Genomic DNA, 16951 nt, shown 5'->3' with positions numbered 1-16951 from the left:
ACAGGGCCTGCTGCCTCCATAGCCCTTTGGAGGGGCAGGAAGCAGAAGGGGTCACAGCCCTGGCCCTGTTCTGAGCCCACTCTCTGAAACAGTCCAGCCCTGGCTCGACACCTCAGGAGTGAGTTCTAGAACTAGGCCCACCCCAGCATTCACGTCAGTGAAGAACCCTTTGCATGACTTCTACTGCAGAAAATACAGAAAAGCTACTAAGCATGAAGAGCTCACCTGGGAGTGGTAATCAGCCAGGATCCAGGGGAACACGGGGTACTGCATGTAGTCATTGTATGTGCGCCCGGCCAGCGTGTTCAGGTACATCAGGTAGTCAAAGTTACTGATCTCTCTCTTCTGCCATGTCAGGGAACAACCATCACAAATCCCTAAGGTGAAGCTGCTCTTGGCTCCATGTTAATCAGTAAGAGCCAATCCCGCACAGGCTAAACACAACTCATTAGCACAGCCAGTTGGGACATGGGAATGTTTTTATTGGTAATCTTAAAAATTTCTGTTTTCTCCAAAATTTTTCTTCACAAAGCTTTTGGGTTTTTGGTGAAAAACAGCAACAAAAATATTGGTGTATGGGTTTTCAATGGAAACATGAAAATTGCCTTCAAAATTGGGCATTTCCAGCATAAATTTCCATTTGGACAAAAGTCAGTTTTCATTGAAATGTTTTGAACAAAAAATAGTTACCAGCTCTACTCGCTACTCATAGCCACTGCATGTTTTTTGGTCTTTCAATTTGTTGTGAATGGTGCCAGACTGACTGTCCTAGCAAGTGAAGTCCCCTTACTAATTCACAAAACAAATACAGCCTGGAAATTGACAAGGCACATTTCCCACACGTTGTCCCCTTGTCCCAGTGTGCACAGGGCAAAGTGCCTTGAATCCGACCTGGAGAGATCTCCTCTTAGTGTGAGAGGGGAATTCATTCTTCTTGTCCACCCAGATCTCTGTGCTGAAACACCAGCAAGGGTGGCAATTGTAATGGTAGTTCTTGTGATGATGACTATTAATATTTATGTTGTGTTAGCACCTAAGGGGCTCATCTGGGATCAAGGACATGTGCTTTGCTAGGTGTTATGTGCACACACACACATGCACAATCATTGAGATCTGGACATCTGTGCTCCAGAAACTGGACTGAACCCACCAGCTCATTTCACATGCATTACAAAGAGCTCTCAGCTGGTAACAATGCTCAGATGGTAGCAATGCCCATTGGCCTGGATTCTGAGCCGTCAGAGACGGCAGCTGTTTTAAACTTTGGAAGCATTCTCAGAACTCCACGGAGCCCCTGTTCAGCTGGGCCACAGTGCTATAAATGCTATAATCAATTAGCAACCTCTATTCAAATCAGCACAAGCCTACATGAGCCTGCTACTATTTTATAATAATCAGTTCACCAAAATGTTAAATAAGCTTTCTCATTAGATTTTCTTCAGACTATGTAATTTGCATACTGGCTGAAACCACTAAATGCTCTAGTGGTATATGTATATAATAGGGTACTGTATTGCTTTCATATGGTTTGATGGAGAGCCAAACACACACAACTGTTTTATTGTTATCCATGTGCAGGAGAATCCTGGCCAACATCCTGCAGAGCCAAATGTGATATAGCCCATGGATTTGTACATTGTTTTCTATGGCCATCAAGATCTTTATCAGAGGCATGTAGCGATTGGAAGCTACAGTCCAGGTACTCAGCTGGTGTAGGACAATGTCACTCCAGTGAAATCAATGGAGCTTTGCTGATTTACACCTGCTGCAGATCTCCTTCTACACATCTTGACCATCTTAGGCATCACTGCAGCAAAGAACTAATGCCCGAGGTCCATCTAGCCTAGTGTCCTGTCTCCAACAGTGGCCAACACCAGCTGCTTCAGAGGAAGGTGCAAAGAACCCTGAAATAACCCAGTGTGGGCTAATCTGCACCCCATGAAGGGTCTCACCCCAATCCCAATAGTGAAAGATTGACTCTAAACCCTGCAGGATGAGGTTTGTCCTTTTAACAGTATTGTTGGGGTTCCTGGTACACTGCAGTAGGGCAGAGAGAGTTGGCCCATCCTTTTCTTTCCTCAGCTAGGAACTGACATGGTTTTATTCATCAGAGAGTTAGCCATAGATCTGTCTACATTTACCTGCCACTTCTGGAGCATAGTCTTTTCCCCTCCCGTGTTCTTCCTGCATGAAACAAAGTTTTTATTGTCACCATGTGCTTCAAAACCACTGGAGAATGACTAAGAAATTACATTAATATTCCAATCCCTCCCCCGCACCCCAACTTCCTTTGAATAGGTTTTGCTCATTAACAAAGTCTATTTCCCAATCAATCTTCATATAAAATTTCTGCTTTCCCACCCCAGCCACTTTGGACCTAGAGCAGTTCTGAAAAAATGGTTGCCAGGTTTATATTTTTTTAATTATGGGGAAAGTGTATTTCCCCCATCCTTGTCCTCTTCATTCTCATAAATGCTCAGCAACTTTTGTTCAATTTTTTTTAAATAGCTCTGAAGAAGTTGGGGAAATTTCAGTACCGAAGGTGAAAGCATCAAAAGTTCTCAGCAAATTAAAATAAGGTGTAGAATATATTTAAATAGTGGGGTGCCACCAAAACCAAGTATGTTGTTCAGTAGCAGTGCCCTCAAACCTATTATCCTGGGCTGTGCTCTTGTCAAATCCAAAAAGTTAAGTAGGGTAGTGCCTGGTTGGTTCTTGGACGGATGTCACCTGCCAAGGTGCTGCCGTGTGGTACTGCTGATTCAGTTGGGAAGCAGGGGCTTTTTCTTATGAGCACATTGCCCCAGCATGGTGATCCTCTCAGAAACAGAATTACTAACTCTCCAGAAATAAAATCAGATGTTCTAGCTCAACTCCAGCTATGGGCTTGCAACAGGAATTATTGGATGAAGTTCTCTGGCCTGTGTTTCATGCAAGAGGTCAGAGTAGATGACCATAATGGACCCTTCTGGCCATAAAATCAATGATCTAGGAGAAAACCTAGAATTTTCTACTTTCACCACCACTTTTTATTTAATGAATTATCAGGAATAAATCCTTGTAACATGACCCTAATGATTATATAATTAGAACCAAGCTATTTATTTTGTCAAATAATTTATTCACCCCTAAAAATACAGCTTTGGGTTGAATTTGTCAAATAGTTTTGGCAAAAGAACAGAACAGAACAGAAAACATTTTTACATTTACTACATGAAACATTTTGATTTTTGTTTCAAAATAGGGTTCTGTTAAAAAATAGCAAGATTTAATTACCCCCCCTCCCAAAGGTAAAAAACACTCAAAAATTAAATGAAACCTTTTGTTCAGTTTGAAATGAATTTTTCCTTAGACTGAAAAAATCAATTATTCACCCAACCCTCTCTCTATCATTATCTTGCTGTATAATTTCTATTGGACAAGCTAATGTCTCACAATAAGGATAAGTATTATTTTCCCTGTTGCTTAGGCAATGTTTTTAGTGCAGATTATGGGTTAATCTCTTTGAATAAACAATAAAATCTAGTACTGATTCTGTGTCATGACCTAAAACTCATACACCTCTTTGTGTAATTCCCCTGCGTGACCAGCCAATCAGGTTAAGTTTATAGCAACCATGCACACAAACAACAAGTGTCATTCACATCTGATACTGGAGGATGGATCTTGGCTCTTTGCCCTAAAGACAAGAAGAGGGTAAATGCTGCTATCTGTTACATGGTGTAAATCAGGAGGGACTCCACTGACTGCAATGGGATTACTTTGGATTTTCACCACTGATTCTGAGCACAATTTGGCCCAGGAATTTAGGAATTCTAAAGTAGCAAATTGGGGTACTATAAACACCTGCCATTTGTCACACAGTTCTCATGTTCCTATGTGTAGGTTTTGCAGAGTTTTGTGCATCGCCTCGGCTAGACTTCTGCAAACCCCATAGCACATTCTGGAAGGGAGGAAAGCAGACTGTATGCTACGAGAGGAGTTAAGGAGCTTGTCTGTGGTCAGGTTATGAGGCTGTAGGGGGATTGGATTAGGGAGCCTGTCACAGAGGGATCAGATTGGGTTTCAGTAGCTGGCAGGCAGGATTGGATCAACCTGCTTCTCGCTGGGGTGGATGAGTTAGCAGGGGTGCTCAGGCTGCTGGCATTAATCGAGGGTCCATGGTGAACTCATTGGTGGGGAATTCTGAAGGAGTTCTGCAACGTATGATCTTGCTGCACCCTCTCAGTCCTTCAGAGTTTTAAAGAGGCACCTCTATGCGTGTGTGTGTGTGTGAGGGAGGGGGTTTAAAATATTAGATATTGCAATCAACTGGCCAACTGTACATATATTTATGTGGGTATGCCACTGCCCTCTAATGATGGAAACAGAACTGTTCAGCTGTGTGTCATAAGTTCTATATTCCTAACAGCTAATGGGAATTCTCTGAGGGCCACTTAGACCTCTGCCAGTGCCACACAGTCCTAAGTGGTCGCTGCAGAACTTAAAGAGATTGAAGAGTCAACAATGCTGATGAAGGCATTCAAGGCTAAGTCTAGATATTCTCAAGTCAAGCATATCCTGTTGGGATGCAGAGGGCTAGACTCAATAGCCCCTCCCAGTCTCAAAGATTCTGGAACGCTGTGCCAGAACATGACTCACAGAGGTCAGAACGTTGGCCACAGGCCTGGGATGGTCAAGACAATTCCTCCCATTTTCCTGACCATCTTCCATCAAACAACGTGCCTCCAGCCAACACCTCCCCAGCTAACACAGCAGGCTGAGAGTAGATCAGCAGCAGCTACCACACAGCAGTGAGTGCACTTAAAACAAAACCCAGGGCTAGTGCCAAAAAGGCAAGGGGGACAGGAGCTTTATAAACATAAATAGCTGAGGGGTGAGTTTACCTGGATTCAACAGAAGCGTCCATCTACTGTATGCTATTTCTAGGGTGCTGACCACTGTAATATCGGAGCACCATGTATGTGCGCTCACGATGATTTACCTTTGCCTGGGCCATCCATGGAGTGATTAATTAATCCCTATCCCATGAAGATCAGCCTCTGGCCTCACTCTAGTTACAGCCAGCCAGAGCTCTCTGTGCATTAGCAATGGGTGAAGCTCAAAAGATTTCATCAAAGCCCTGGGGTAAAATTCTGCCCTTATTGGAGTCAATGGCAAAACTCCCATGGATTTAAGTAGGGCCAGGATTTCACTCCTGTTGTTTCTACTCAACTATTTGAAATTCTAAAGTCTGCAAAACAGGGCAGGAATTCTCATAAACAGCAGCTTCCTTGAGGAATTTCCAGTATTTACCTGCTCTGCATTGGGTTGAAAATACTCATGAACAGAGCTTTCCCTGGAGTATCAACAATCCAGCTTCTGCTCCCTGCACCAACCAAGAAGAGCAGAGGTGCAGGGAAATAATTGCTTTCCTTTTAAAGTTAGCCAGCTTTTCCTCAAGCCTCAGTGAGGTTCAGTTTACGTGACACGTGGGCAGTGATGCAAGGTTGCTGTTTGACTGTTCCAGTTTACCTGTCCCTGATATTCTTCTACCTCTCCAATGATGGTGGGAAAATATGAAATACGTAAATAATACGAATTTAGGAGCTTGAACTTTTATAGCACCTTCCACCCACGTATCTTATAGTGCTTTATGAACATCAGTCAATTTAGCCTCCCAACCCTTCCCTGAGAGTTAGGGAAATACCATCCCCATTCAATAGGTGACAAGACTGTGGCTGTATTCCTGAGTTGGATAGTGACTGCTCTGTGCCTCAGTTTACCTCTTCGCAAAATGAAGGTCATGCTATCGACCCACCTCACAAGATTGTGGTGAGACTTAACTCATTTTGGTCAGATTGTGCTGAGACCCTGGAGTGGTACAAAAGTATATTTTATATTTACAGAATGCCTTTGACACCACAGGCCTTTTATAACTTATACAGACATTTCCACTCCTGAAATGTAGCACCCAGCCAGAGTGCAGAGAAGCACAGGCAGTCAAATATATTGGGTACACTGTAACCAGCTGTGAGATGGAGGCAGACTATATTCACCAGCGTTGGAACCGGTCAAGCACACCAGCATTAACACTAGCCCTTTTCATGCTCAGACCACCCTGGGATCTTTAATGACCACAAATGTTTCAAACAGTTCCCTGCTTTTACACCTCAAGTGAAAGACAGCATCTCCGGCAGCCCCTTGCACCACATATTTAAAATCAGAGCTATTTCTTTTCCCCAGGGATTTATTGGTTCCACTTTGAAGCGATCATTCCCGGCCATGGTAAACACAAGCTTGTTACCCCAGGCCTAAGAGAAGAATTATGGTAAATTTATACGTCATAACAGGAGAAGATCCACTAGGGAGGCATGGTGGAATGAATAACTCCTTTGCGAGGAGATCAGAGGCAGCTGCATACAGACAGCAGCTCATACCAACTACTGCAGTGCTGGGGTTACTTTGTAGTCATTCTCTCTGCCATGTCTACTCCCTGCTGTGTCTACTCGCCTAGCTGGGTTGCCATGGATTGATTTAGGGGATGATATCGTAAGTGTTGTAAGGTCAGAACTACACACAGCAAGAACCTGCACTACAGCAGAGTCTGATGAAACGGCCAAATAACTGAAACCCACTGCTAAAGCACCCAGCTAGCAAACAATTTGATCCCCTTCTACTTTCCTAACCCAATTGTAATGGTCTCCTTCTCTGCATATATCCAAATCTGATATTTCCAGGACCTGCATGCTATGCTGCTGAGTCCTTTCCGGCTCTCGTCTGAACCTGCAGGTTGGAACAAAACATTATGCTAATGATCTCCAAGGACCTGGGATTCCAGTTGCTTAGGAACAGAAGTTTCACAGGCTGTGGAAGGAGAGTTGAATAGGGTGACACTGTAGCTGGGTAAGTCCTTTGAACCCCTCCTCCCCTCCCCACGCGCGCACACACACAGACACAGACACACACACACACAATGATTTCTTGAAAGGTTGCCGTTTAAAAAAAAGGAAGTCGCACTTTAGAATTTACAGGCCTGCAAAAAGCAAATCTGCCCAGGCTTCCCCTGCACACTGGGGTTTTATTTAAAAGCCTGGGAGAAGGACTAATTCACTATTCAGAGAAAACTAGATAGAAGACAACTGCACACTGACAGAGCATGGAAGCTCATTCTGCTGCACAGACAAAGCAGGCAGCTTGCGATGTGTATGCATCTGGAGTAGATGCTTCCTAAGTGCCAGCCGGTAAGATCTCATACAGCTCTATTCAGCAGCGTTGCAATTCCAGAGAATTGTTTAGATGAAATATTCTTTACTTTTTTCCTGGGGGGGTGTCAGTGTTTGTGCTGCAGGTTAATAGGGTTGTTCTGAATAGGGTGACCAGATGTCCCGATTTTATAGGGACAGTCCCGATTTTTGGGTCTTTTTCTTCTTTAGGCTCCTATTACCCCCCACCCCCATCCCGATTTTTCACACTTGCTCTCTGGTCACCCTACTTCTGAAGCAGTGTGGAAAATGAAGGCAATTTAAAGGGAGCTGCAGTTCCTGCTTGCTAACAGAATCCATTTAATCTAAGTCAGTCCCTGTTAGCAGAAACTGTGTTTAAGAGAGTCAGTGAATTAATCTCTCCTTCATATTAAGTTGTACCCGACAACGAAGAAACAGTACGCAGGAAAATGAATTCTACTATGATTTGAAATACCTGCCAGCTAGTGCGCGAAGGGCATAATGCAAAACACAAACGGCACCTGGTTTGGCTTTTGATTGTGTATCAATCTCAGGTCGGTCTATAGGCCCAGTCACTGTAGTGTCTGGGCAAAAAGCAAACAAAAGGTGCAGCTCTGAGCCACCAGATTTGTAGAGAATGGGTAGCTCGGTCGCTGATCTCTTGTATTTGGCAAGTCTAAGTTACAGCACACAAAAGAAAAAGGTTTATCCATGGGCTCCCTACCGTATGGCTATTATTTATGTAGCACTAGCCATGTAATCCAGTTATGGATATGTCCCCTGCCCCAAGGAGATGAACTAAAATCAGCACAGGAAGGGGGATGGGAAGAGACCAGAGAAGATGGAAAGGAAGGAGTCCTTAAAAGTCCTGAAAGATATGTACAGCTGAGTGAGCCTAAGCAGGGTCAAGTGGTAGCTAAGATCAAAGGCAGCACAGAGAGGCAGGGAGCAGCACCCCGCGGCATTTGTGGGAGATGAAGGAGTCTTGGTGTACAGGAGGAGTCACTGCCGCAGCCAGAGAAAGCGCATTTATTGAGCGAGCTCCAGAGACCAAGCCAGCACTGGGCTCAGGGAACCTGGTGCAGGAGGAGACTCTGAAGTGGGGAGACCTCTACAAAGTACTGTGTGGGAGGTGGGTGGGCAGAGGGGCTGATCCCCATAGCGTTTTGCTGAGAAAGGGGAGACTGGGGATGGGGCAGCACAGAAAGCATCAGGACCAAGAGAGAATCTGAATTTTCCTGGTGGCTGGGGACAGTTCAGCTCCCACTCACCCATCAGAGGGGTCTAAGCAGCTATGTTATATACCTGGTCCTGCACAGGTGTGTAGAGGCTGGGAAGGAACAAGGAGTCCCCACCCATTACATATCCTGCATGGGAGCCAATCAGTCAGAATCATAGTCCCAGTGCTTCAGGGAGCATATGGTCTTTTCCCTCCCTGCACCACCCCAAAGGAGGCAGTGCCACGTTTCTAACCTACACGAACACCTTATGCATCGGGTGCATCCTGCTCACCACCGTTCTGCATGCAACAACGGGGAGATAGGTTGGACAACCCGGAAGCACAACCCCACTAGGCAGCACAGCTCTGCATCATCTGCAAACTCAGCCCTGTGCTTTAAAGGCCCAATCTAGCCAGGGAGTATGGATAAAGGGGGCTTTATGGTCAGGAGCTCCATGGCAAGTCAGCGCCTCCAGCAGTGCCGCCTTGGCACAGGTTTCACATTAACTCAGAGGGAGAACACCAAGGGTGAGCAAAGAAAGAAAGTTTGCTAAAAGAAAGGTCCGCTGTGTTCCTGATTCTTTGTTCAGGTGGCAGGGCATGAGTCTCCAGCCCAAACTCTTCCGCTCCTCCCCGGGAGTGTAATTGTGATATCGAATATTTATAATTAACAGCCACCGCAGGCTGGCCCCTGCCATTCCTGAATTTTTAATGTCAATAGCTAAGGAGTTGGAGCCCTTTTATTCAGCTTGAACCAGTCCCAGACGTGGCTAAACCAGCTCCCATTATCTCCAACCACAGACCTGTGAAACGCTGCTAATTAGTTTACCACCATTGCGGAGAGGAAAGCTTTCCATCCCATTTAAGCTGCCCTCTCACCCGGGAACTTCAGAAGAGCTCTGATGCTCAACCTTGTCGGCAGGTTTGGAAATCACAATTGTTGTAAGTATGAAACCCAGCCACTATGTTACTACAAAGAAAACGTCTCTCAGAGAGATTCCAGACGCTCCCTGGAGCCAGATCCTGTAGTGGGGATGCACACGGGGCGGGAAGAGGATATTGCCTTTTGATTGAAGCAATGATGGGCCATATTTTTCAAGGTGCCTAAAGATGCAGATAGGCACCTAAATACCTTTACAAATCTGAACCTGAGTATAACCCACGTTAATCCAGTGTGTGGCTTTGTCCTCCTCGGAATCACACAATGCAGTTTATAAGTTAGTTGCTTTCCTCCAGCGAATGCAGCTGGTTTTTTAGCTTGAGCAATAGAGGCTTATGCATCCAGCCCCCAAAGGTCCCAAATTCAATCCCTACAAATGACCCAGCCAAGGGCATCGATGCACAGGCACCCAGAAGGGTTAAACTGGATTCATTATTCAAACAACAGCCCCAGTCACCTTGCTTTCCTCACTCAGGTTCCCTCTACTATTCCCAAGTCCCCCTCCTAGAGCATCCAGGGTCCTGGTACCTCCCCCTCCTAGCCTCTCCCCAGGACAGTGCAACTTGGGACCAGAGCTTGGACTCTGAGGTATTATGAGTAACACAGGAAAGGAATCAGAGTAGCAGCCATATTAGTCTGTATTCGCAAAAAGAAAAGGAGTACTTGTGGTACCTTAGAGACTAACAAATTTATTTGAATTATTTGAAATTATTTATTTCATGAACACTGTAGCTCACGAAAGCTTATGCTCAAATAAATTTGTTAGTCTCTAAGGTGCCACAAGTACTCCTTTTCTTTTTACAGGGAAGGATGAGGCCAAAATTCATCCCCTACCGTCAGTGGAGTGGCACTAGGGATGAACATCACTGTGGTTATCCTGACATCATCCCTTGTTCCCCTTGGAGATTAACTCCACTCCCTCCCTCCTGATAACACCAATACAGACACCTTGATTGCTGGGATATGGGAGACCAGAGTTTAAGTCCCTGCCCTGCCATTGAGTTCCTGTGTGACCTTGGGCAAGTCCCCTAGTCTCTCTGTGCCTCAGTTCCCCATCTGTACAATGGGGATAACAGCCCTGCCTTAGCTCTCAGGGGTGGGTAAAGATCAATGCAGTAAAGACTACCATGGTAGAGAAGCACAATAGATGGATAGAGTGATGGGTGTGTATGGGGCTAGACTGATAAAGACACTGAAATCTATCTAACAATATTAAAAATAAAAGCGGTCGAAAGACGCATTCAACTCTCAGGAAGATTGAAACCCAGCACTGTTTCCAGAACTTCCCGAAGAGTCTGTCTCACTTCTGAAGGCCTGGCAGGGTGCAGGTGACTGGCACAGATACCCTGCCTTTGCATTATTTTGGGCTACGGCATATAATTGAAAGGAGCCGATATGTCTTATCTCCAGTCTGAGCTCCCCCTTGATGTACTTGCACATGATTAATGAGTAGCCAAAAAGCCTGAAGGGTTTGTAATGAAGCCTTTCTAATGGAGAAGTGTATTGTAGACAAATCCATATTGCTTCCCAAACAATCATTCATCAAAGCCGTGATTTGACTCTTTACAATTAAATGCGGGAGCACCCAGATCAGCTGGAGATTAGCCAGCTGTAACCTGTGCTCTTCTCAGTTTCCCAGCAGCTACAGTCACTGTCACTCCTTGCCAATGAATTCTCCTATTTCTTTTACTGCTGATGCATATCGTTAGTTACCTTTGATAGCCTCACCTACTAATAACACCCCTGCGATTGCAGTGTATTATTAGCCACCTAGGCCTCCACTCAGCAAAGCCCTGTCCTTTATTATGGGCTAGATTTTCAGAAGTACTCCACAACTGGAGGTAGACTGGATGTTCTACCTTAGGGTCTTATACCACCAACCATCACCATAGTATCTGGGTGGAGAGGTCTTTGGAAAATCTGCCCACCAGTGTCACAATAGGTACAGCCGAAGGTTTCCATTGACTCCAATGGGCATCGGACCAGGCCTTATAAGGGTTTTATAACCTTTCCTGTTGCCCTTCTGTAGCATCACCCCTCAGCTGATATCAAAACATTTTGAACTGCTAGGACACACTTTCCTGTGCTTCCTAGGGGTACGCTCTACCTGCAGCATCCCTGCTGGGCAGTGCCATCTCTCTGCACACAGGAAGGGTAGCTGCAGGTGCAGTTTAAGGAACATAGACATTCTTTTCTTTAAAAGTCTATTTTATGGTCCCAAGGTAACAATTGCATTATAAAGCAATAGATCAAATTGTGTCTAGATTTATGTCAGCTGTAGCACTGTTAAAGTCAATGGAAACGGGAAGGTATACAAAATAGCACTGGATTTAGCTCTGTTATTATGTTTACTTTGACGACAACTCAAGGCCCCCATTCAGCAAAGCTCTTAAGCATGTGCCTAAAGTACATAAGTGCTTTGCTGAACAGGGGCCTCGGGCCCAATCCTGGTCCCTCTGTCCAGCTTGTGTAACCAGGTTGCACCAAGGCAAGAGGGCGCTGCTACACACCTGTCCTCAAAGGGGTATGGCCAGTTGGTCTCTAAAGCATCTGATCTAATTAATACCTTTTTGGATGATATGTTTTTGTGAGGTGAACAAGTGCCTCCTGGGGGCTGGACTGAGACCCACCACTTATTTCATGCAGGCCACAAAAGAGCTAATGGGTAGCAATAATTTTTATTCCCTATCAGCACAGACTGGACTGAAACCAGCACCCTACTGGTGAAAGGCTCCATAGTCCCTCTACTCCATCACTAAAACCCTGGGACACCACAGACCAGTGGTTCAAAACCTCCTCTGCACTGGGTGATGACCCTGACACCTATGTGTGACATTGCTGGGAATCATGCCCCCCAGATGAAGAACTCATGCCCCTAGGAAAACGTTGTGACTTTAAAGAGTCCAGTGGTCATGTGTTAACTTCTAATGAGGTCACTTTTTATTTCAAACCAGGGTTTAACAGCCAGCAACCTCAGAAGATTTCACTTGGGCCCCTCCACCTGAATACTCCTTACTGACATAATCTGATGCACTTCTCTCCCCCAGCAGAAAAATGGCAAAGGGGAAAGCAAAAGGTCCCAAGGGGAAAAAGATCACCTTGAAAGTCGCCAAAAACTCCATCAAGATCACGTTTGATGGGAAACGCCGCCTTGACCTGAGCAAGATGGGCATTACTACCTTCCCCAAGTGCATCCTCAAGCTGGCTGATGTGGACGAGCTGGATCTGAGCAGGAACATGATCAAGAAAATCCCAGACTTTATTGACAAGTTTCAAAACCTGCGCTGGCTGGACTTGCACAGCAACCAGATAGAGAAGCTGCCAGAGACGATTGGCCTGCTCCAGAACCTCTTCTACCTCAACATCTGCAACAACAAGCTGACCACCAGGAGCCTGCCAGTGGAGCTGAACCAGCTGAAAAACCTGCGCACCCTCAACCTGGGCTTGAACCAGATCGACAAGCTCCCCACCACCCTTGGGGCCCTGAAGGAGCTCCAGGATGTGGGCCTCTTTGACAACTACCTGACGACCATCCCCAACAGTGTGGCAAAGCTCCCCAAGCTCAAGAAGATGAATGTGAAGAGGAACCCCTTCCCCCAGCCAACAGAGGAGGAACTGTTAATCGACACCATCAAGCGCATTGAAGCCCTGTATTTGGTGGATGAGAAAGACCTGTGTGGCCCCTGTCTGAAGAAGTGCCAGGAGGAGAGGGACAAGCTAAACAAGCTGAAGAACACGGTGCCCACCTCTCTGAGAAAGCCAAATTTTTCTTCCCTCATGACGCCCAACTCCACGGCAAAGGATAACCAAACAGAGTGGCGGTGAAGAGGCAGCATCCACGGGTCACACGAAGGTGGCAGTGTCACACAGAGCCTGTCCATTCAACTCTTACAGCGTTCAGCCCAAACCAATAAACAGCTCTTCCCCTCACCACAGTTCTCTTCATTTAAGGGTTTGCTCAGTGTTAGGTGGAGAGGAGCTGCTGTTTCTCCTAAACCAGTGAATGGGCCCCAAAGCAAAAGAAGTGCAGAAAAATAAAGGTGAAAGAGCATGCTTGGTTTCTGGCTTTTATTTACCATGAGACACCATGGGCCAGATCCTGATTCCTGTCCCCCCTGCTTTGAGCTGCTTCAACAGAATGAAGCAGATGCCTGGGGATTTCTTCAGCGTAATGAAAACTCCAGGTAGCATAAGGCTCCTGCAACCCTTCTTCCCCCACCCACCAGGGCCAGGAAACTGCTCCATCAAGCCTATCACCAACTGCTCTCAGTCCCCTGGAGGGCTGTGACCAGTTGGCATGATTTGGAGAACCTTAGGCCAGACAGGCATAAAGGTTGCTCAAAGTTTCCTTTATGGCCCAGAGCTGTACTGGGCAGAAGGACTGGTCTCCAGGATCTGAACCAGTATCTATTAGATCTACAAGATCATTGTGCATAGAGAAACCTTCCTAGCATCTCACTTCTGGAGAATGCAGGCAAAGTTGGATTCTTTGTAATCCCACTCCATCTGTCTTCTGGGAGCAGGGACTCTGTAGGGCTGAGGGGAAAGCAGAGTGGGCAAGCCTATCATGTGAAAGTGTCACAAATCTTTCTCTTTAGGAACCACATAGCTGCCAGTGTGCTCCACAAGACAGCCTCTTGGATCTTCCTGGGGACTTGGGCTGTGAAAATTCTCCCCAATAAATAGCACTTGGGCCCAACAGAGATAAACCTCAGACCCTCCTGTTGTCATAGCACATGCCCCAGAGCTGCGTCTAAAGGAGAATCTTCACTAGCTGTTAACAGTACAGGGCCTATGATACAGTTTCAATTCTGTCCACCAGAGGTCAGTACCGACACAGACACTAGTCAGGAGTAATTTAGGTGTGAAACACAATGCATAATGATACACGATTCTGACTCCTCAACTGCAATCAAAGAACCACATTCTTTGCTCAGACACACAAGCAGGTCCCATGGCCTTTCAGTGTTGGATACTGCATCCATGTATCAGGGAGCTGAAATATTTATCACAGACATCACAACTGGCCTCATTTCCTCTCGCATGGCTTCCCCATCTCCCATTCACTTCCAAGCTGTCATGGACTCACCTCCTCCCTGTGGGAGAGGGGCAGGAAATAACTCCCTTCTAGACCAAAGTGTCTTCTGATCCTTCTTTAATATGCATTGTATAGGGCCCATAATCCAGGTCCCTCTCTTGTTCTGGCAATCTAGGGGTGGCAGCCGATGAATTTACAATCTCACCCCCAGTCCCAATCCTGGTGTCCCTATGGTGTGTTTCTCTCTCTCTCTCTCTCTCTCTCTCACACACACACTTTCACCTCTGCACACAAATTAACTTGCATTCTTTGTTGCACCTTCAGGGCATACCCCACCGACAGCAGGCAGACAGTGACATACAGGTGCATTAGACTAGTAGATTATCAGAGCAGCCAAGCCAGGCACTGACCTTGAACAAGGTGCTGGCTAAGGCCACAGCAAATTATGGGAGGTGGCAGAGAGTTAAACATATTTAAATGAAGAATAAAATGGGGTGGGGTGGGGGGGAACTGCTCAGTAATCTAGTAACAGCCCATTCTGGAGGGAGTAAATTGGGACTCCTGGGTTCTACTCCCAACTCTGGGAGCATTGTCTAGTGGTTAAGAGCACTTGACTGGGAATGAGGACTCCTGGGCTCTATTCCCAGCTTTCAACTACTTTAATATGCTACGTGAAACTGCACCTTCATGCCTCAGTTTCCCCAATTTAAAATGATTATTCCTCTCTCACAGGGTGTCGCAAAGCATAATAATTTATAAAGCCCTGCAAGATTCCCAGGTGGAGAGGGCTGCATGAGTAGCAGGCGATACTGCTATCCGATGTGTATTCATTACACAAGCATTCAGGGACAAAGAGGGAGAGTCAGGTCCCACTCCGCAGCTTGGCTGGGACAGCAAGGACTGGGGGCACTGTGGAAGCACCATGTTTATCCCCTGGGGAGGGAGGACTTTGTGCTCCTTGTGAGGGACCCCACCCTCTGACTCAGGAATGACACCAGCAAAAGTGGAGATACAATGAACGCACAGAGTTCTTTGTCTTCCAGTTCCCAGAGCAGAACAGGCGATTATGTAGGCCACTTACTAAAGGGAGGCGTTTCCAGGTAGGAGGATGTTCTCTCTAATCCTTCGCTTAAGCATGTGGAGTCTGGTGTCTCCCAGCTCACACTACAGCGTGGCCCAGAGAGAGCTGTGCCAGCCCTCCCCAAGCTTCTAGTCCCGCTCCTCAGAGGGGACAATGTAGGAGAGGTCCTCTCCCCTCAAGGGGATAACATTCCAGCCAGATCCCCATGGAGACTAAAAACCCTTTGTGCTCAGCTGAGCTTCCAAGATTCAGAACAGGCAGCATCAGGCTCCTAAAAGCTCAGCAAAGATAAGGCCTACCACAAGTCATACCTCTCTCACCTACCAGTAAGCCCAACTCCAGCCCAAAGGTCATGAACACAGGATCCAGGAGGGCTCGGAAAATTACTGATTGATGAGTGCTAGGTAAACATAGGATAAATCTATCCCTATGGCTCCAGACCGTGGGCGGTTTCGCTCTGTCTAGAGATATCAGTCGCCTAGTACTGTGGAATGTACTGCTCCACACTGAATCTAGGATCTTTTTTAGCTTTCCCAGAGACCCACATGAGTCCCAGCAGGGCTCAGCCTGGGTCAGGACTGGTGGCACTTGTCTTAAACTGCCTTCTCGCTCTGGAGTGTCAGTTTTCAAGTCCCAAAAAGTAACTCTGTAACTGTAAACCTAAAACCAATGATCTGAGAGTAACCAGTGGAGACATCTATGTGAGCCTGACAAGGACCAGGGACGACTGCTCAGAGAGGCACAACCTGCCCCATTCATCTGACGATGCTTATGCCTCATGGTGATCATTTATATCTCAACATTGTTAACTATCTGGGACACTCCCTCCCCCCCAATTTAAGAGTTGTTCTCCCAGCTCTGCACAAGCTGCCTGTTCCCTTCCAGGAACAGCTTAAGCCATTTGCTATGTCTACAAAGCTCTGTGTGATCTGGGGCCCAGTGACCTGCATTAGAACCTGGGCAGAGGAAGTAATGGAAGTGGCTCTTCCTGGGAGAGTTCCAGCCCAAACAATCGGGTGGGTTAAGAGAAGCATTCAAACTTCTGAGTGTTTATCCGAACCAAAAAGAGCTGCCAAACCATGGGAGGGTCACCCAGGGATACTGAAGATGCAAATTAGGAACCTAAGGAAGTATTCAGCATCCAGCTCAAGAGAAGTTCTTGGTACACAGGTTTTTGGGATCAGCACAGAATACTCACCCAGTCACATCACTCTGTGCTTGGAAATAAACCCACTTGGCAAGGGGCAGCACATTGGGATCTCTACTGTGAAGCTATTATAGTTGGTTCTGCAGCATCACTGTGCATGAGGCACATCTGTCACTGTCTACTCTAACTGCCCACTAAAGAGGCCATTATGCAGCAGCATTATAGATTAGCTCTCTAACCTCACGTCATTGACTGTCTGTTCCCTATTCTTCCCCACACTAACCATCCAGATAAGAGTTTACCAATAAAGTCATATTAAGA

At 46.3% G+C, this 16951-nt stretch overlaps 2 protein-coding genes across 10 annotated transcripts in view; one reads left to right on the top strand and one right to left on the bottom strand.

Moving 5' to 3' along the window:
- The window catches only part of WDFY4 (WDFY family member 4), a 254443-nt gene that overhangs the window by 57498 nt on the left and 179994 nt on the right, over positions 1–16951 (bottom strand). For all 4 annotated transcript variants that reach the window (XM_038410907.2, XM_043518469.1, XM_043518470.1 and 1 more), the window contains exons 49-50: positions 2142–2184; positions 226–345 (exon numbers count right to left, since the gene is read on the bottom strand). In XM_038410907.2, coding sequence (XP_038266835.1) covers positions 226–345; positions 2142–2184 — 163 coding nt within the window. The remainder of the gene's footprint in view (positions 1–225; positions 346–2141; positions 2185–16951) is intronic.
- LRRC18 (leucine rich repeat containing 18) lies at positions 6293–13417 on the top strand. 6 transcript variants are annotated; one of them, XM_043518475.1, is made up of 3 exons: positions 6293–7223; positions 9226–9366; positions 12412–13409. In XM_043518475.1, the coding sequence occupies exon 3, from the start codon at positions 12419–12421 to the stop codon at positions 13187–13189; it is 771 nt and encodes a 256-aa protein (XP_043374410.1). In that variant the 5' UTR covers positions 6293–7223; positions 9226–9366; positions 12412–12418; the 3' UTR covers positions 13190–13409. The 6 variants fall into 6 exon arrangements, with proteins under 6 accessions (XP_043374410.1, XP_043374409.1, XP_038266841.1 ...); XM_043518474.1 differs by having other exon boundaries at positions 12319–13409; XM_038410913.2 differs by lacking the exon at positions 9226–9366 and having other exon boundaries at positions 6293–6885; positions 12319–13409.

Source organism: Dermochelys coriacea, chromosome 7 (genome assembly GCF_009764565.3).
Source record: "Dermochelys coriacea isolate rDerCor1 chromosome 7, rDerCor1.pri.v4, whole genome shotgun sequence".
Taxonomy (NCBI): Eukaryota; Metazoa; Chordata; order Testudines; family Dermochelyidae; genus Dermochelys; species Dermochelys coriacea.
Note: the sequence above shows the minus strand (reverse complement) of the source record. Positions and strands in the feature narration are given on the sequence as shown.